Here is a 21140-nt window from a genome sequence, read left to right on the forward strand (position 1 = left end):
ATCAGTGTAGGCTGCCTTTGGCATTCTGTTAAATCTGAGACATTAAACTGTTTTCTGTGAAATCCAAGACATTGTTGTTTACTCAGTTCACGTCTACATTCACTGAGCACTTTTTATGTGCAAGGTACCACGTGGGATCCTGAGACGAGTAGGCAATAGTCCCTGTTCTCCAGGAGCCCACAGCTGAGTGGGGTTAGAGTACTCAGGGATAACGAGACCCTGAAGAAAGCAGAAGGTGTAAGTTCAGCATAGTACGTGCTAAGCACCCAATGGGTCTTTTCCATTTAGTTCTGATATGAGGCATAATCATTATAGTTGAGGGCACAGGTTTAGAGAGGATAAATTTGCATCTCAAACTCAAGTGTATTTGCCATGTTCTTAATAACTCTGCTAGAGTGCATCGCAGTGCCTGTAATCTAGTAGGGGAGCGTTTTTTTTAAAGAACAAAATTAGCATAAACCAAAGCAAAATATAAGTACTTTGAGGAAAACAGAAACTATGTTCAGAGCTATTTGTTAGCAAATCTAACATTTGCTGCAGAGTAAAGAAAGATGGCTTGGCACATTGTAAGAGTTCAGTAAGTACTTTCTGATATCCATGGGATTGAATTAATGGAAACTCCAACTGAAGCTGTGGCTGTACCTCACTTCTCTTCCCACTGTCACCTCATCTTCACTCTCCTAAAAATTGGAGGCACCTGTCTAAGTGGAACTTGATTTCGCCATAAGCCAGCTTGTTCTGACCTGGGGCCAACAAGCAGTGTAAGGAATGTTATTGATACAGTTGATGCATAGTGCCATCTTGTCCATCAGCAGTGGGCTAGAAGCAAAAGGACTAGGTCTGATGAAGTGCCGGGCTCAGTCCCTCCTGTTGTGTGTTTTAGAGACCCCGCTGGCTTTCACGAGCGCACCGGGTTGCACAGTTATGACCGACCTGAAGGACATGGCGTCTCCAGCCAATCATCTCACCCCTGAGGGAATTCCAGAGGTCCATCTCATTTCCCAGGATCCTTTGCACTACAGCATCACATCAGCTTCAGCGGCTCAGAAGATCAGAGAACTAGAAACTATAATTGCTGTAGACCCAGGTAAGAAACAAAGCATTCACACCTCAAAGGCCTGGAGAAATCCATCACTGACGTAATTTTCAGTGAAAAAGGCACCATAAAATTGCTTCTACAGTATGGTTTTTGTTACCGTTTATCCTTTGTATGAATCCCCAAAAGGCTAGAAGTACATACAGCAAAATACTGATGGTGATGATAATCCCTGGGGAGTGGGATTTATGGGTGACTTTTGTTTTCTTCTTTATGCTTTTTTTTTCCTTTAAAATTTTTCAACAACGTGAGGCAGTTTGGGAGGCGGGCTTATTAGTTAGGCACGTTGCCCGAAGTAAATTGGGTTTGGGGAGGTAAGAAAAAAGAGAGACTGGATCCTAGGTGGTCAAGTGCCACCGTCTAAGCATCATCCACGTATTAATAATGGCCCTAGTCTTCCCATCTGTGTCATTGCCCTGGAGTTGGACATAGAACAGATTTTTTTTGCACCAGCAGCCAGGGGGTAAGGGAGGGGCTGGATTGCTGCTCCTTGGGGGATCCTGGTGGGGCAGGACCCTGCAGTGACAGCCTCACAACAGTTTGCACCCGACGTGTATATTGTAAACTGCATCTCAGAGAAGGGACAGCGCTTCTGTGGCTTGTGAGCTGCTGGCTTTCCAGACAAGGACAGGGCTACTGGGATCACAGTGGGGTCTGCCGGTTCCAATTAGGAGGTGGTTTGCTGAAAGCTGGTTGAGGGGCTCTTCTGGCTGCATCTTCACTTAAAAGCCTAATTTCTCATCTCAGTAGAGGGCGCCATTGTGCATGGGTGTTTTTTGATTTGTTTTTATTTCTGACGAAGCCTCACAGAAAATTAAGGTATAGGCTTCACAACTACTCTCCACCTCAGTTTTCTAATCAGTATAACAGGAGTAATAACAGGAGTAATATTCTATCAGGGTTGTGATAGAATAATAGTTGTTATCTACGGAGTTTCACTCTAGGCCAGGCAGCCTCTCCTGGATCATGCCCCATTCCCTCTTCTGCCCCTTCTCGTGGGCTGTGATTCTAGACCTGGGTGCTCTTTGCTCTTTGTCTGGAGAAGGTCCACGTGGCTCCCTGCTGGCCCACCGGACACCTGCTCCCCAGGCAGATACCTGGATGGGTGGTGGCGGGGCACCTGTGGAGAGCAGAGGAGTGAGGCAAACCTGGGAGGTCTACCCTCCAGGCCCGACTCCTGCAATCCTAACAGCTCATGGTGACATAGCGGTAGAGAACAGTAGGCCTTGTCAGGGCCATCGAGCAGAGAACCTGGGTGTCCTTTTGTGTTCGCTAACACCATGGCCCAGAAGCTGATGGTGAAGACCAGCCTGAAAAATGTCCGATCCCTCCCCTGGGCCTGGGAGCAAAGGCTGCCCCCTAGTTACGGAGGGTTCTGCCGTAGCAAAACTTCCTGTGAAACCATTGGACATAGCTTTTTGCTTGTTTGTTTGTCTGTTAGGTTTTTCTTTCTTTCATTCGTTTGTTCATTCATTTATTCATTCTGCAGAAAATATGGTTTCCTCAAAATATGGACACGCAGTAAATTTGGGACATACCCCTTCAGCTGCACCTTTAAGGACATATGTATATAGAGAGGTGAACGCTCGTAGCTATGTATACAAGTACAGAGTCTCTTACATAGTTGATCCCTTTGGTGGATATTTTTAAAAATTTCTGCAATACTTTTCTCTCTCACAAACAGTCTTACCCATGCTAGCTGCTCTCACATCAACACCAGGGGCATGAGAGAAGATGAAGTATTGACTCTGCCATTAGCTCTGATAGAAAAGTAACTGGGAAGTAAATTTACTGCAGATGCAGTGAGCCCGTGGCTTAATAAAAATGACTTGGGAGGTCGTCCACAACACCTCCCTTCGGTGCTTGTGCAGGCTGTGTGTCAAGGCTGGAAGCTTGAGGCTCAGGGTAAAGGCAGATTTATGGCTGTCTGGATGTGCCAATATCATCTATTAAGGAACAGCTTTAATCCTCCGGAATAACAGATGCTTTTGATTCCTGCTATATTCAATAAGCAGATAAAAGATTAATGGCAATGGACCGAGCATTACTCATTGGGCATAATAATAGAGCCACTCAGTTATTTTTAAGAGGACATTGGTTTGCCTTTGACAGGCCTGGAGAATATGAAGGCATACAAGGTTTACAATAATAATGTTTGCACTAAAGATAAAATCATCATAAATGAACAGACCGCTTTACAGTTGGGAGCGTACTCTCTTTCCTCCTCTCTCTTTTGGTGCTGAACACATCCTATGAAATAGGTTACAGTCCAGTTATTTTCTTTAAAAATGTTATTTTTCTCCCCCTTTGTCAACAGTAACTCATGTTCATTGTAGAAACATCGGGAAAATATATGACAGTAAATTAGCAATAAAAATGATCAGAATCTCATCACAATTAACGATTATTAACAGTTTTATGTTTGCCCTTAAAGTCTATCTTCAGTCTTGAACCTATAAGACTGAAATAAACAATAACTACATACATTTTACATACAGAGGGTGCCAAAATGAATGTATACACATTTTACGAAAGGAAACACTGTATAAAAATTGTAATAACTCAATATATACCGATAACAAAAGATGAATACAAGTCATGTGTATACATTTTTTGGCAGGCCTAGTATATGACAATATTCATATATGTGTGAATCATGCTGTGATATTATTTTAGAACTTGTTTTTTTCACTTTTTAACACATTGTAAACATCTTTCCATGTCATTAATTATAGTCTTCTACAGTATTTTTTTTTTTAATGTTCTGGGTTAATCAATTTATCACTCTTTTTTTTTTTTTTTAAAGATTTTATTGGGGAAGGGAAACAGGACTTTATTGGGGAACTGTGTGTACTTCCAGGATTTTTTCCAAGTCAAGTTGTTGTTCTTTCAATCTTAGTTGTGGAGGGTGCAGCTCAGCTCCAGGTCCCATTGCTGTTGTTAGTTGCAGGGGGCGCTGCCCACCATCCCTTGCAGGAGTCGAGGAATTGAACCAGTAACCTTGCGGTTGAGAGCCCACTGGCCCATGTGGGAATCTAACCAGCAGCCTTAGGAGTTAGGGGCATGGCGGTCTAACAGCCTGAGCCACGGGGCTGGCCTACAGCATGTTTTTAATGTTTGCGTAGAATTCCATTTTACAAATGTTCTCCCAATTTTATTAAATTCAATTCTTTGACACTATAAACAATGCTGCAGTGAACATCTTTATGACGATGTTTGTATACATAGCCATGATCACTTTATTAAGATAAGTCCTACAAGTGAATCGCTGGCTCCAGGGGAATATACTTATCTAAGGTACAAATCACCCTCCAGAGAAGTGTGGCAGTTCCCACTCCCACTGGCAGTGTATGAGGGGCCGTTTCCCCACAGCCCGCCTCTACCTGGACCACCCCCATGCTCCATGGAGGGAAACTGAAGTTGAGACCAATCCAGGATGAGGACAAGGTCACACAGCTACGATGATGTGCCAGCACTTGGACTTGAATGTAAACTTCCAGCTTCCAAATCTGGAACTTTTCCTCCATAACAGGAATCCAAACCCTGTGTCCCTTCATATTCTCCAGGCGCCTCAAATGCAAGCTGGCATCCTCTCATGTCCCTGAGGCCCACCTCTCATTTCAGCCACAGCTGGGGTGGAAGTTCTGAGTCACATCCTGCCTTTATACGGCACAGAGATGCTCTGAGGAGACCCGAGAATAGACAAGGCACCACAGTATGTGACAAGAGTCGGGTGGCTGTGCAGCCACTGGAGGCACCTATAGCAGATGCTGCTGCTGTGCCACCCAAACGCCAGCTGCAGTGGGCAGTTCCCAGCACAGCAGCTCCCACCATAGGTTCGACCAGAGCAGGCACAGCCCAGGAGTTAACATCCCGAAGGACAGCCCTCACCCAAGAGGGGACAGGAGCCAGTGCAGAGATGCCCAGCTCCTCTGTCCTTCCTTATGTGGGTCCCACACCATTTCTTGTAGAGGATTTCAAGCAAGATTGAGGCCCAGGTGCCTTCTGAGTCAGCCTGCTCCCTCACACATCCTTTAGTGCCTCTTCTCGCATTTCTGTCTCACTTCCTGGATCTTCTGACTGGTTTCCTGGACTCACTTTCCACTGAAATATCTGCACCCAAGCCCTTGTCTTAAGTTTTTTGGGGGGAATCTCCAACTAAGACAGTACTGCATCCCTTCTTCCTTCCACATTCCTTGTATTTTGGTTTGCTAAACTGCTACAACAAATAAACCCCAAGATGCTTTGCTCAAATACAATAGAAATATAAGTCTCTCAAGCAACAGTCCAGGTGGGACTTCAGGGCGAGGGTTTTGTTCGGCAGGAAGGGGGATCTGCTCCACCCAGTCACTCAGGCACCCAGCAGCTCTGCCATCACATCGTGAGACCCCCAAGGGGGCGCCAGTAGTCAACATCCCAGCTGCCAGGAAGGGAAGAGCTTGGAAGAGTACATGGGAGGTGTGTGGCCAGGCCCGGAGGCAGCATACATCACTTCTACTCGTGTTCCCTTTTGATTGTTCTATACATAGAGAGAACCGTCTTATGGCCACAGCTAACTGAAAGAGAGGCTGGCCAGCCATGTACCCAGCTACCCTTCACTGCTGGGGGCAGGGGAAGAAATTACGTTCTGGGGAACAATTACTCTCTGGCACACCCCTCAAATCCACCTCTGAAACAAACAAAAACAAACAAGCAAAACCAAACTACTGTTTGCGTAAGTTTCTCCTTGAAACACAATTACATTGTTTTGTAACTTTAATTTTATATTTTTTGTGATCTCAGGTAACAGGGGGATCGGGCACCTGCTCTGTAAAGATGAGCTGCTGAGGGCTTCTCTGTCGCTGTCCCACGCCCGCTCCGTGCTCATCACCACCGGGTTCCCCACGCATTTCAAACACGAGCCTCCAGAAGAGACAGATGGCCCCCCGGGAGCCATCGCTCTGGCCACCTTCCTGCAGGCCTTGGAGAAGGGCGTCTCCATGATTGTTGACCAGAGAGCCCTGAGTCTATTCGAGAAGCTTGTTGAAGAGGCTGTTGAGCAAGGTGAGCTGTGAGATGAGGGCGGACAGTGGAGGGAATCAGCGTTTGTGGAACTTCTGCTGTGCACTTGCCTTGGGGCACTTTCCTTACAGCTCAGAACGTCTCTGAGGTATAAGCAACATTATCCCCATTTTATAGATGAAGACACTGAGGCTCTGAGAGGTGATTTACCCAGGTGGGAATGGTGAGCCGGAATTTGATCCCAGGTCCACCAGGCCTCAGAGCCCATGTACCCTATGAGAGGCAAGGGTGACCTACAGACAACCCAGGATATTGCTGGACCCCCAGAGTTAGAGGTGGGATAGTTGAGAATAGAGTGGTCGAGAGGCTCAGGCCACAGCATCCCATGTGGCCCAAATGGGCGGGGATGCTCCACGCTGCCCAGGTTCCTGCAGTATCCAAAGGAACATCAGAGTTACAGTGATGTTGATGTGAGGCTAGGATGCCCAGGCTGGTCTCAGGTGCCTCACCTCTTCTCCACCCTGCAGGTGCTATTCAGGTGTAAGCTGGGAACCTGGTGAATCTCACTGGCTCCCTAACTCCTGCCTATCAGTGCCCCTCAACATGCATGATTCAGGAAATGTTTTTGTCTGTGGCCTCTAAAACACCAGGAAGGTATACCCTAAAGCACCAGTTACACTGGAAATTTCAAAAAGGTTGTGTCTGAACATACGGATTCCATTTCACACATATGTGCATTGAGTACCTATTATGTGGTAGGCACTATTTTTGGCTCTTGAGATCCAACGGTGAACAAACCTGACCACAACCTTTCCCTCATGGCACGTATATATGCTAATGGAGCGTGGCAGACAGTAAACAATATAGGGGAAATGTAAAGTACACAGCTCAGATGGTGGGCTGCCATTTTAAACAAGATGGTCAGAGAAGGCCTCATGCAAAAGGTGCCGTTTGAGCCAAGACTTGAGGTTTATGAAGGAGTGAGACCAGGGCTGCATAGAGGGAGAGCGTCCCAGGCTGTCACAATGGCCAGGGCAGAGGCCATTAGGTAGAGTGAGGGCCCAGCAGGTTTAAGAGAAGACAATGGCCAGCCGGCTGGCCTGGAGCGGATGAAGGGAAGGGGAGCTGGACAGGAGGACGGAGAGGTCACAGGGGCCAGACCAGGAAGGGCCTCCGGGGAACTGTGAGCACTCTGGGAACTGTGGGCTTTTCTCTGGGTGAGACAGGGAGCCCTTGAGGCCACTGAGCAGAGAAGGGCCATGTTCTGGCTTAGGAGCACCTGGGTAGCTGTAGGAACAAGGGTAGAAACAGGAGACTGGCCAGGCTATTGCAGGCAGGAGACGAGGGTGGCTGAGAGTGGGTGGGTGCACTGTGACACGTCCCTTTGGGCCCTGTGATTTCAGCTGTAACGGGGGTGGAAATTCTGAGTCACGCTGGCCTGACCAGTCCACCACAAGCCAGTGTTCTGCAAGGTTTCTCCAAGGCTGTGAAAAAACACTCAGCCCAGAAGTTTGTGGGCTACTGCCTCCAGGGCCCCCTCAACCAGTAGGGGGTGGGGGCCAGTGCCCTGCTTCTCGTGTTTTGGAGACACACCAGTCCCAATTAAAAGAGACCCCGTTGCTGGGAGCAGTGACCTTGAAAATGCACATCGCCTCATACTAACTTTTCCTCCTTCCCGTCCTCTCTTTCCCTGTTCCCTCCCAACTGCCTCCTGGGGTCATCTCCCAAATAAACCACCTGCACCCAAGTCTTTGTCTCAGACTCTGCTTTCAGGGGGACCCACAGATGAATGGTACAGGTGGAGGTTGTGAGAAGTAGCCAGAGCAGTCTGTACTTTGGAGGCAGAGTCATGACTTCTGGGAGGATTGGACGTGGGTGTGAGACAAGAATTGGGGGCTGCTGTAGGTTTGGGGATGGAGCTGCTGGGAACCGGGGTGAGGAAGACGGTGGGCGGAGCAGGCTTGACACTTGTGCACTGTTGGTGGGCGTGTAAAATGGTGCAGCTGCTGTGGAAAACGATAGGTGGTTCCTCAAAAAATTAAAAATAGAAAAATACCGTATGATTGGGCAACTTCACTTCTGGGTATACACCGAAGAACTGAAAGCAGGAACTCGTACAGATATTTGCACACCCATGTTCATGGCAGCATTATTCACAATAGGCAGAAGGTGGAAGCAACCCAAGTGTCTGTCGGTGGATGAATGGATAAACAAAATGTGGCATCAACATACAACGGAATATTATTCAGTCTTAAAAAGGAAGGAAATCCTGTCACATGCTACAACATGGATGAACCAAGAAGACGTTACACTAAGTGAAATAAACCAGTCACAAAGGGACAAATGGTGCATGAGTGCACTTCCATGAGGTCCCTAGAGTCATTAAAATCATAAGGACAAAAAGTAGCATGGGTGGGTACCAGGGACTGGGGTCGGGGGAATGGGGTGTTAGTGTTTAATGGGGACAGAGTTTCAGTTTGGGAAGATATAAAAATTCTGGAGACGGACGGTGGTGACTGTGAAACAACAACATGAATTTCCTTAATGCAGAGAACTGTACACTTAAAAATGAGTAAGATGGCAAATTCTACGTTATGTGTATTTTACGATTACAATTTTAAAGAGTGCAGGATTGAGCCTGGGTAACTGAAATGGTGAGCTACTACCAGACACGCACGTGGAGAAGTCGAGCAGGCAGTTAGATCTACGAGTCAAGTTCAGGAGAGCCGTCTGGGCTGCAAAGATAAATTGGAGAGCGGTTGGCGTATTAATGGCTTTTAAAGTCAAGACACTGGGTGAGATCACTGAGGGAGTAAGTGGAGACAGAGAAAAGGACCCCAGATTGCACCCTGGGATGCTCCCCGTTAAGAGGTGGGGGAGAAGAGGGGGAGTCAGCAGAGAGACAAGGAAGGAGTAGTGCCAAGGAACAAGGACAGCCAAGGGACCGCGTTGTCATCAAGGAGAAGTGACAGCCACCTGGGCCAGCGGCCGCCAACAGGCCGGCACTCATTTCCATCTAACAGCTGGTTTGGTGGATATGTTTAGCCAGCACTTTCCCAGCAGTCGCTCTGACTTCCTGCTTACCTGGACACAGGCTCAGAGGCCCCGCTGGCCTTCGGCTCAGCCCTGGGCCTCACCCACACGGTGGCTTAGTGGGTATGATGTACTGTGCTGGATTTTACAGAACTTTCATGATGTGTGGATGAAGAAAATATAAGAGATTTGACCTTTGAATGAAAATTATTTCAGTTCTTTTTATAACGGAGGCCTGGGAAATGTTTAAAGAAGAAAAAACGCAGTCATTTCTTCCATCTTGAGTATAAGTTGTCCATATTGATAAATTGGTTCTTTGTGGCTCAGGTGTGGGGGGTCTCATCTTGCCCTGACCTTCCTTTCCTGAGGCTTTCTCCCCCATGTGCCACCCCACTTGGGGCTAGGGTTGTGTTCCCTGCCCTGTTAGGCAACTTGTTTTGGGTGGGAACTGGTGTTGTAACACCGACTTACGGACTTGGCTTTGCCCAAGTGATTTAGCATTTGTGAGCCTCAGTTTTCCTCTTCTGTAAAATGGGGATCACAGTGGTTCTTATCACACAGAAGTGTTGTGAAAATTAAATGAGAGCGTGTGTGTCACATGCTTAGCAGAGGGCTGGCTCACTGTCACTGTGGACACCTAAATGTGTCCCCGGCAATCACGATGACAGTGGCCCAGCACAGGCCTCTGTTCAGGTGGCATTGTGGCATCTACGTAGAGCATATGTGCTGGCCCACAGTACTGGTGACACTGGTCCGGTTCCACCCCCAACCTCCACCTGGCCTTTACTCAGGACTACAAGCGAACTTAAGTGTCCCCTGGGTCGAGGTCTTGGCTTCCCTAACAAAGTGTCCTACAGGTAAGTGTCATGCAATAATGGAAATGACCATCCCCAAAGAAGCTTCTCAAAAGCCAACACGAATTCCCAAAATGCAGTGCCAGGGCTGATGGGTCTCCCCTTTGCCTCTCTTCTCTAGGTGTTATGAAGACACAGACCCCAATATTAACTTACCAAGGTGGATCAGCGGAAGCAGCTCAGGCGTTTCTCTGTGAAAATAGGGACCCGAAGTCTCCTAGGTATGTGTGTCCCCTTCCGGCTTAAAGTGGGGGACAGTGGAAAACCCCATGTGCTATCAACTTTGACAGCAACATCCCTGCGCACCTCAGTCCCCCAGAGACAGTAAAGTCATGAGCCCGGGGAGCCAATGGGCGGGAGGAACCAGCGAGGCTGGGGCTGCACAGTATCCTGGGGGCTTCACGGGGTCTCTGGAAGTAGCAGGTCCCCGAGAGACGGCACATCTTCTTAACAGAGGGAGAAGAAGGGGAAATTATAAGAAACAAAAACTAGCAGTTTCTCAAACTGGGTCATGATCCATTAGAGAGAAATAAGATAGTTTCAGTGGGGGGTAACCAGCGCCTTAGGAAAATGAAATATTGTATATCTCGTATAGTAATGACGAGTATTTGCTTGTGACACTGTAGGTGTGTATAGTTTTTACTAAGTGTTGTGTTCAAACATTCTGCAAAACACTATTGTATATAGGATGTATTTCAGACCTTATAACTTTTAATATACTGCTTGGCAAACCTTTTTGACCACAATCCAGAGTAATACATTTTGCATTGCAAAACACACACACACACACACACCTGAAACAGAAGTTTCAAAAAACAATATTTACTCTTGCTACGTGCAATGTACTCTGATATTTTCTATGCCAGTCTATTCTATTCTATTCTCTACTATTCTATTCTACCATTCTCATCTGCTTTTCAGAAAATGCTGACCCGACCTAATGAATCTATTTCACAGCCCACTAACAAGTGTCCACTTAGAATTTGAGAACTCCGCTCTAACAGGCCTGGAGGGCAGAGCTGTAGTGCAGCTCTCACAGAACCAGGTGCTTGTAATGAGAACCAGGTGCTTGTAATGAGAACCAGGTGCTTGTAATGAAGACCCTGAGTCTCCAGGGGAAAGTTTGATTGTGCATCTGATTTGCCACTTAAAGCTGCAAGCATGTGAGTGATGCATGTTAGAAATGTTCACATTCCCTGAGTGGTTGGCATACAAACAACACTCTGGCTCCTCAGGGAGAAGCTAGAAAGTTCTCTTGGGTGGGACCCTGATGTCAGATAACACAGGTGTTGCTCTGTGTGCCGAGTGGAGGGACGTAAGCCAGGTCTGACTGTGGGGAGAGAGGACTCTGCTCTTTGGAGAAGAGGCATGAACTTTTGGAGAAGAGCAGTCTTGCCAGAAGTGAAGTCCCTTCTACAGATGCTAAATAGACCCTTCTGGCCTAAAAAAATCAGCCCACCTTCACAAGGTATGTCACTGAGTTCTCCTGGGGGGAAGGTCCAGAAACAGTAGAATGGTCGTTGCCAGGGGCCAGAGGAAATGGGGAGTTAGGGTTCTTCCAGGACAGAGGTTGTATTGATCTCAACTGGAGCTCTTGTGCTCACCTGCCTTTCATCACGGTTGACATAGGTCTGGAGGAAACTCAGGGTCACAGCTCCCTCCTCTTCCTGTTGGTTCTGCTTCTCAGGGGCTGCCTTTCCTGCACTGGGCATGGCATGCCGCCTCAGGAACGCGTTCCAGCACCCGCTCAAGCATAGGTGATGCCACCGCGTTCTAGCACAACTGTCATGCGGAGTGTCATGTGGGGTCTCTGGTCCCGCTCCCCACATAAGAACGCAGGACATGGTGAGGCCAAAAAGGAACACCCACTGAGCCATAGATAGGGGAGTCATACCATATTCTCGCTGGCGGCTGGGTTGGAGACACAGGAGGCAGGAGCCACCCGCAGCCTGCCATTCACTTCTCTCTGCCAACCAACCTCACTTGCTAGCTGCAATCCACCGTGCTAATTGCAATCCGCTCTTGCTAGTTCAGCCACCATCTTCTTGCTAGCCCCCATTTTCTGCTAGCATAGCCACGGCAGTTATATTAGTGGCCAATGGCTCACTGGTTACAGCTGACGGCCAACTAGCCACAGCTGATGGCCATCCAATCACAGTTGATGGCCATTTACTACCCCAGCCAGCACCTTTCCACGTGAGGGTGAGAGCCTGGAAACTGCACTCCTGGCTCTGTCCCCACAACAACCAAAGGACATGGACAGGCATTGTGGGGACAGAGTCCCAGAGAGCAGTTTCCAGGCTCTTGGCCTCGCATGGGGAGATGCTGGCTTGGGTGTTGGTTGGCCGTTGGCTGTAGCCGGTTGGCCAATTGCCTGCTGATGTAACTGCCGTGACTGCACTTGTTGGTGGGTTGGTTGACAGGCGAAAAGCGGACGGTGGAGTGCGGATCGTGTGGATATTACTTCGTGTGTCTCGCCCAGCCACCAATGAGAATATAGTGGTGTGACTCCCCTATCTATGGCTCCGTGGGTGTTCCTTTTTGGCCTCACCATGTCCTGCGTTCTTATGTGGGGAGCAGAAGCTGAGACCCCACGTGACACCCTGCATGACAGGCATGAAGACTTTGTTGTTGTTATTTATTTTTTTTATTGGGGAATATTGGGGAACAGTGTATTTCTCCAGGGCCCATCAGCTCCAAGTCATTGTCTTTCAATCTAGTTGTGGAGGGTGCAGCTCAGCTCCAAGTCCAGTCACCGTTTTCAATCTTAGTTGCAAGGGGTGCAGTGCACCATCCCATGCGGGAACCAGCAACCTTGTTGTTGAGAGCTCGCGCTCTAACCAGCTGAGCCATCTGACCACCCCTCCAACAGCTCAGCAGCAGCTCGTTGTCTTCAATGTAGTTGTGGAGGACGCAGCTCACTGGTCCCTGTGGTAATCGAACCGGCAACCATGTTGTTCAGAGCTCACGCTCTAACCAACTGAGCCATCCTGCCGTTTATGGAGACTTTGTTTTTAAAAAGCATGTACAGAGAAAGCATTCAGAGCTATTTTTTTTATTGTGGTAAAATATACATAACACAAAATTTACTATTTTTAAGCATGCGATTCTGTATTATCAAGTACACACACACTGTTGTTCAATGATGACCACCATCCGTCTCCAGAACTTTTCCATATTCCCAAACTGAAACTCTGTCCCCATTAAACACTAACTCCTCATTCCCCCAGCCTCCAGCCCCTGGCAACTCCCATTCTACTTTGTTTCTATGAATTTGACTCTTCTAGGGACCTCATATAAGTGGAATCATACAGTTTTTGTCCTTTTGTGACAATCTTATTTCACTTCGCAAAATGTCCTCAAGATTCATCCATGTTGGTACATGTGTCAGAATTTCCTTCCTTTTTTAAGACCGAGTCACATGCCGTTGCATGTACATACCACACTTTGCTTGTCTGTCTGTTAATGGACACTTGGGTTGCTTCCCCGTTTTGCCTACTGTGAATAATGCTGCTAGGAATATGGGTGTGTACATACCTCTTCGACACCCAGCTCTCAGTTCTTTTCAGTTCTATACCCAGAAGTGGAATCGTGGGGTCACGTGGTGATTCTATTTAAAATGTTTTGAGTAACCACCACACAGTTTTCCACAGCAGAGTTGAGATTTTAAAGAACTCCATCCTGGGGGAGATTTAAAGAGATATAAAAGTACAATTTTCATGTTCTTAAATTGGATGATCAAAACAATATTCCTCCTGATAACAACCGCCACGACCACTAACACTTCCTGTGCGCACTGCGCAGGTGTGGGACCCTACGCTCAGCACCTCAGGTGCATTTTCTCACTTAACCCTTTCGACACTGTACGAAACAGGCACTGTTGTTAGGTCATCTGACAGATGCAGAAAATGCGGCTCAGCGAGGTTAAGCGACGTACCCAAGGCCAGTGGCATGAGGACCTACATGGCCCCAATTCCACAACCCCCATTCTTACTGCCATGCTCTCTGTGCCCCTTATCTCTCTCCTTCTGTCTAAAGAAGTTTATCTTGCGGTAGATTCATTTGTCTAATATTTCAATTCCTTTTTAGTCTGTTTGTGTCTGTAAACGGAACAAGATCCTGGAAGAGGGCAGCAGTGGGCCGGTAGCAGCCAACACTCCAACCCCTGGGTGCTGGCTCCCCACTGGTTAATGGCCATCTGGGTGGGACAGCAGGGTCCCCCTGACTATCAGCCTTCCTGTTCTCACAGCCTCTGACCCTAATAAAATGCTAAAGATTCTGACATTATTTCTTAAAATGACCTGATAGACTAGCCCGCGGCACAGGCTCTGGCACATAGTAGGTGTTCGGCCAAGTTCTGTAGGAATGAAAGAATCAAAGAGAATGAAATGCCCTTCACACAAACACACGCGGACAAGCGGCCACCCTCTCCGTAAGGAACCTGTGTCTCGCTTCCTGGCAGATTCGACCACCTGGTGGCGATAGAGCGCACAGGAAGGGCCGCGGACGGCGGGTACTACAACGCGAGGAAAATGAACGTCAAGCACTTGGTTGACCCCATTGACGACCTTTTCCTCGCTGCGCAGAAGATTCCTGGAATCTCATCAACTGGTAAGCAAGGGGCACCAAGAACTCAACAAGAACATGCCCTCACTAAATGCCTTTTTATTGACTGTTGGACAGAGGACAGGAAAGAGTCCTGTGAAGACCATTGTTTCCCACTCCAGAGATGGCCTTTGTTTATTGTGGTCCGTATATACAATAATGCCACCGTCATTTAGAAATCCAGTATTCCCACAAGCAAGAAGGGACATGACACGTAACCGAGTATATTCCATTTGCCCAACTCTAAAATATTAAAACTAATAATAAAATAGTAACAATAAAATTGAGGCATGCCATATGATTGTTGGTCATATAGGATGCATGTACAGGGCTTCTATGCATCATCTTATGAAGCATATTAGTTTTTAAACATAAATATATGATTAGTGCAATATTTTGCTTGCTAATGATATAATAGTGTGATTGTATCTGTACAGACTTTTATAGGTTTCAAAGAGGTTTCACATTCATTATAATGTCTAAGCCTCTTTAAACCCCCGTGGGGTAGATAGAGAGGGTGTAGTGTCTAAAAGTGAGGTCTAGTGGGGCTTCTTGAGGTTGCCTAGCTAATTAATGTTGCTAGGAGAATTAGGAGCAGAGCCCAGACTCCCGGGACACTACCAGGTATGCTTTGCATGGAATCTATGAATTTCTGAAAAGCTTGATGTAACTCCTAAGGAGAACCCCCTGGGGGTAGGTAGGCATCAGACCCTGGAATCATTAAGGCATGTTTGTCATTCTGTGTTTATCTGTTTTCTTCAGAGTGTTTCTCAGACTCATTAGTCTCCTTAGGCTTTTAAGGTTTTGATGAGACAATGAAAGTCTTCCGGGCTAAGTAGAAAATTTCTGCAAACCGCTCTGGTCTTCCCAGAAGAGGCCATGGGTGTGGTCCCCACAGGGCGGTTGGTTTCGTGCTTCCTGTCTCTCTGGGCTGGGCAGGTGCAGGACCTAAGTTCTGGGGGAGGCATTCCCAGGGTGGAGAAGGAAAGGGTCTCTGAGTCCAAAGGAGCAGTCAGGGTCTGAAGGAGCTGCTCTTTTCTTCGTGAACAGACCCCCGATCTGTGCTGATCCCCACCCCCAAAATGAGGCCCCCAAGGTTCCGGAGGAAGCAGGTGGAACTGGCTGTTTACACCTTCAAACTGCTCTCTTTGTGGACCCTTGGATGCCCAAGCAAGCGCCTTCTGTGGCTTCCCACAGGCCCCTGCCCAGCAGCGCCACCCCTAAATGTCCTTTCTCACCTCTGCTCCATCAACACCTTATTCCTCAGTTTCCCCAGGCAGCTGCCTTGTCGTGGATGTAGCACTCAACTGAGAATCAAGACATCCACCTTACACTTACTACCCAAATCCTGCCCTTCTCAGAGACTCTGCGAGCTCAGTGACAAAAACAAGGCCACGGACAAGACTGGCCTAAGGCGTGAACAGGATGAAATTCAGAAAATGCGAAAGAGCAGAGACAGAAATAGACAAAATACGAATGCTAGACGTTGTTATTATTTTTCTCCATTCACTGGGTTGTCATCGATCTAGAAAACTGTTCTGAGAAAAATCCTCAGGGTGTGGACCTAAGGAACTTTGTCATTCACAATTGTTTGATTCTTTTGGCCGCGTCCAGGTCTCTCATGCTCGAGGTTGGGTCAGCTCTAGTTCCTCTCCACCGTCTTACAACTGAACGCTAACCCCTGGTGGAATTTTCCACATTTTCCAAGCCTTTGTAGAAACAGATGCAAAAACTGTGTCATACGATCACGCATGGTATGATGATGTTTCAGTCAGTATGGACCACGTACGTATGTGATGGTGGTCCCATAAGATTATGATGGAACTGAAAAGTTCCTATTGCCTCCTGACATCATAGCTATCCTAACGTCACAGCGCAGTGCCTCACTCACGTGTCTGTGGTGAGGCCGCTGTAAAGAAACCTACTGTGCGGCCAGCCATATAAAAGTGTGGCACATACAATTGTGTCCAGGACACAATACTCAATAATGATAATAAAGGACTATGTTAGTGGTTTAGTAATTACTGCACTTTTATCGTTATTTTAGAGTATACTCTTTCTACTTATATATATATATATATAAAAAAAAGTTTGCTGTAAAACCAAATGCCGTGTTATGCCGGCAGCAGCCTCTGGCATCTCATATTTACCATGTCTCTTGATTGTATCATTTCTCTTGTGTTTGATTCAATCTTGTGTTTCTTGTCATCATGGCCCTAAGCATACAAAAGCCCTTACAAATGTTGCCAGTAAGAGACCATGTTGAGTGATTGACCTGGCAATGAAATGAAAAGTGATTAAAGATAAGAAGGTGGAAAATCAGTGGTGGCTGTTGCTGGCCAGTCAGACATGTCCCATTCTACCGTAGCTTAAAGATCATTAACCAGTGACAGAAGCTGTTACAGGGAAGGCAATGAGACTAACAACAATTCAACAACAGCTTATATCAGACATGGAGAAACTTCTAATAATCTGGAGTGAAGACCAGACACAGAAGTGTATCCCTGTCAGCACCATGACGATCACGGCCAAAGCAAAGCATTTGTTTGCGATGTTGACCCAGCTATGATGTTTTTCCTGCCAGCTCTGGGTGGTTTAAACAATTCAAGAATTGTTATTCATTCAGTTATGTTAAAGTAAATGGCGAGTCTGAGAGTGCTCATGTAAAGGCAGCTGAAGGACCTTTGAAAACTCTAGATAAGCTGATTGTGGAGCTTGCCCGAGCAAATGTTCAATATGGATGAAAACTTGCTCTTCTGGAAATGGATGCCTGAAAGGACTTTTATCCAAACCAAGTCAATGTCAGGTTTCATGGCTTCTAAGGACAGGACAACCGTCTTGCTTGGGGCAGTGTTGCAGGCTACACATTGAAACCCTGTGTGATCTGACACAGTGAGAACCCTGGGCCTTCAAGCATAACAGTAAGCACACAGAGCCAGTGCACTGCAGGAGCAACAAGAAGTCCTGGGTGACCCAGCTCCTCTTCCAAGATCCCCTCCAGGATTGCTGTTCCAGTCAAATGGAGATGTGTGTTTGGAGAATAACATACCTTTCAAGATTTTTCTTATGTTGATAATACTCCCAGACGTCATCCTTTTATTGGTGATCTTCATCCCAATATGAAAGTGAGGCTTCTCCCCCCAAACACCACTCCTTTGATCCAACCAATGGATCAAGGAGTTACAGCAGCTTTTAAGGCCTCCTGCCTGAGGAGGACCTTTGTCCAGACTATTGCTGCAACTGAGAAAGACACTGAGGAGACACTGTTGCAATTCTGGAAGGATTACAACATCTATGACTAAATCAAGAACCTTGCTTGGGCTTGGGCTGATGTCACCAAGGAGTGTATGAATGGCATCTGGAAGACAACACTCAAGAGGTTTGTCAGTGACGTCAGAGGATTTTCCAAGGATGAGAAGGATGCAGAAATCACCACAGCTGTGGTTGGGATGGCAAACAACTTGAACCTGGCTGTGGGTGAGGATGACATTGAAGAGCTCCTATTTTCAGCCAGTTCACTTATCTTGACAACCATTCATTTCACCAATGGATTAAAGAATTTCTAACATTCATTTATTCTAACATATCTGTTCTAACATGTATTATGTGCATTAACAAACACTCTGGTGCTGATTGTCAGGTTGGCCTTTAGACTGGTCTCTTTCAGTTGCTAACCAACCAGCCCTGGGGTGTGTATTCCTCATTACGCTGCTCCAGATCTTAATGGGGCACCCCTCTGGTTGGCATAGCTTAACACTAAAAATTAAAAATTAAAATTAACTGACATGGGTACACTTCACATTCTTTAAACCGAAGCCTTTAAAGGAAATGACAGAATTGACTTTAAAAATCCATACCACTTCTTTTCCACCAGTGGAATGCCACCTGGTCAACAAAATGCGGCTCAGAGACTTGCCGCCCCTCCCTGAGCAGGAGCCACTCAGGAAAGGACAGGAAGTCCTGAGTGTCACCATACTCTCGTCAGCAGAGAGGGCATTCCATCTGTGATAGAGAACATAACCCAGTAGGGGATATAGCCACACTCATTTTTAACTAGAGAAGTTTCTAGAATACTCGAAGCAAATGTACAACATCTCCTAGTTGTCTGAAAATATAGCGAGAGCCAACCCCTTTCCCCTCCCTGAGGCAACGAGGCACGTGTGAAGGGGTTGCCCCACAACCACCCCCATTTTACCTGATTCTGTATACTGACTCAGTTTCCCTTCCCTCCAGGGGTCGGTGATGGAGGTAACGAGCTTGGGATGGGCAAAGTCAAGGAGGCTGTGAAGCGCCACATACGAAATGGGGATGTCATCGCCTGTGATGTGGAAGCTGACTTTGCTGTCATCGCTGGTGAGTGGTTGGATGGCCTGTCCGTCAGGCTGGGCTGCCCAGGGGGAGGGACCTGGCTTTGAGCTGGTCCAGCCAGAAACTCGTTATCCAAAATAAACAAAGAACTCTTAAAACTCAACAATAAGAAAAGAAACAGCCCAATGAAAAAAATGGGCAAAAGACTTGAACAGACACCTCACCAAAAAAGATATAGAGATGGCAAGTAAGCATATGAAAATATGTTCGACACACTATGTCTCTGGTCTCCACTCTGCATTAGATTTTCAGCTGGGACACCCAGAAAAGGAAGAACAAACCCTCAGGCCTGCAGAGTTTGCTTGCTGTTGGCAGATCCATTATCTGTGGGTTTCCTTTATCCTGGGATCTTGGATCTGAGCGGGCAGGGAGCCTCTGGAGAATCTCTTTAGAAGTCCTTAGATTTCCTCGTTTATCTGCCACCCAGAATGTAGGTTCTTTGTATAATTGATCACACCCCAAGGGCTTGGCCAGCTGCATCACTGATGTGATTTTAACAGCAGGTCGTGTCCCCTAAAGAGAGGAGGTGATCCCAGCTGGCAGTGGGGAGAGAGGGGTTGTTCAGAATGAAAGCTTTGGATGAAAATCTGTGGGTTTGGGCCTGAGAGATGAAAAGAGGCTGGGAGCTGCCAGGACCTGAGGACAGAGAACTGTGTCTGTTCCTTCAGCTCAATGTAGACAAGAAAGACCAATGGCTCTGGAATCAGGCAGTTGGCAACTCTTATTTCCAAACCTTGCTGTAGTCGCCCATAATGTGGGAGAATTCGAGGAAATCTTTGTAAAGTCACCCTGGCTGGGCAGTCACAGCAGATTTGCTGCTCTTGTTCCAGGCTGGGTGGTCAAGAGAAGGCAATAGGGAAGCAGGTGGATCTCCCAGGAGAGCGAATTAGGGGTGCAGCAGCCCTGTCCCACTCCATCCTCGGCTCCTGACACCAGGCATGGAGGCAGCCCTGGCAGGTCAGCAACTTTCTGGGCCCAAGTACAGCCAAGCAGGTATGACTGAAGTGAGAAGAGAAAACCCACCATGGGGCCCACGAGCCAATGGTGCCCTGGACCCAAACTGTGCTGTCCTGTAGTGTTTGGTGCCTACATCCCAAGCCAACAGAGAAATCAGAGTTAGCAGTAGGACTCGGGTCTCACAGGGCTTCCCAGAGCAGGGCCCCTGCCTGTGGGCTCAAGTCCAGCCTGCTTTCCTGGTCTTGGGGCCCCTCTCAGCCTCATTGCCCCCATGTACCCCGTGATACAGCCACGCATGGCCACTGGCATCACTCAAACACACCATGGGTTTAATTTATTTTTTAATAGAAAAGATGATGTAACTACGATACAATAGACATTTTCAAAAGGCAGGTGGTGAAGGGTGATGGGAAGAGGGCAAAAATACCGTCATCTCAACATAACACAATCAGCATTTTTAGTTTTGCAGGTCGGCTTCTCATTCTCAGACTCAACACATGCCCATTTTAGATCACTTCTACCTGGTAGAGCTGCATTTTAAATACTTCTCTTTCCCTTGAATGTTACTCCCCAAATATGTTTTTATTTTCCACATTTGCATGGAGGTTGAGTATGGGCACTGAAGTTGCTCAATGATTAACACTACTGAGCCCTGAAGGTGGTGAAGATGGTCAGTTCATTATGTGTTTTTAACCACAATCAAATATTTTTAAATTATTATTTTTTTTAGAAAGAGAGCATGGGCTCTGGAGGCAGCAGCCTGAATTCACATCTCAAGTCCACACTTACTAGCTGTGTGACCTTAGGCAAGTTACTTAACCCCTCTGTATCTGTTGCCCAGTTTTGTAAATGAAGATGCTAATACTACTACTTGTACCTCACAGGCTTGTTATAAGGACTCCAGGAGCTAATCCATGTCAGGCGTTAGAACGGTGCCACGCACTGTAAGCATTCAATCAGAGCAAGTTACTCTAGTCCGTTGACTGTAAGATGCCATCGATGACAAAAATTACCATTATTTCATGTTCCACTAAGAAAGGAAAACAATGCCAATGATAACTGCAAGAAACTATTGATTGTAAGAGGCATCTCAATTTCAGAGCTGTCAATATTAAAAAAAAAAAAAAAAAATCTTAGAATCCGTGAAATACAGTATTAACACAACACGGTCTTCACCCACAGTGTTCTGATATATGCCTTGTATTTTCATTCCATGTGCCTTTGTA

General features: G+C 46.9%; 1 protein-coding gene across 6 annotated transcripts in view; it reads left to right on the forward strand.

Moving 5' to 3' along the window:
• The window catches only part of DGLUCY (D-glutamate cyclase), a 79757-nt gene that overhangs the window by 33218 nt on the left and 25399 nt on the right, over positions 1-21140 (forward strand). For all 6 annotated transcript variants that reach the window (XR_016020931.1, XR_016020930.1, XM_019745117.3 and 3 more), the window contains exons 7-11: positions 884-1087; positions 5879-6139; positions 10106-10205; positions 14447-14595; positions 18823-18942. Coding sequence is in view for 4 of the 6 variants with exons in the window: in XM_019745117.3 (XP_019600676.3) it covers positions 884-1087; positions 5879-6139; positions 10106-10205; positions 14447-14595; positions 18823-18942 (834 nt within the window). In the remaining 2 variants the exon portion in view is untranslated. The remainder of the gene's footprint in view (positions 1-883; positions 1088-5878; positions 6140-10105; positions 10206-14446; positions 14596-18822; positions 18943-21140) is intronic.

This window comes from Rhinolophus sinicus, chromosome 3 (assembly GCF_057876585.1).
Source record: "Rhinolophus sinicus isolate RSI-liver-muscle chromosome 3, RSI-T2T, whole genome shotgun sequence".
In the NCBI taxonomy this organism is placed as follows: Eukaryota; Metazoa; Chordata; class Mammalia; order Chiroptera; family Rhinolophidae; genus Rhinolophus; species Rhinolophus sinicus.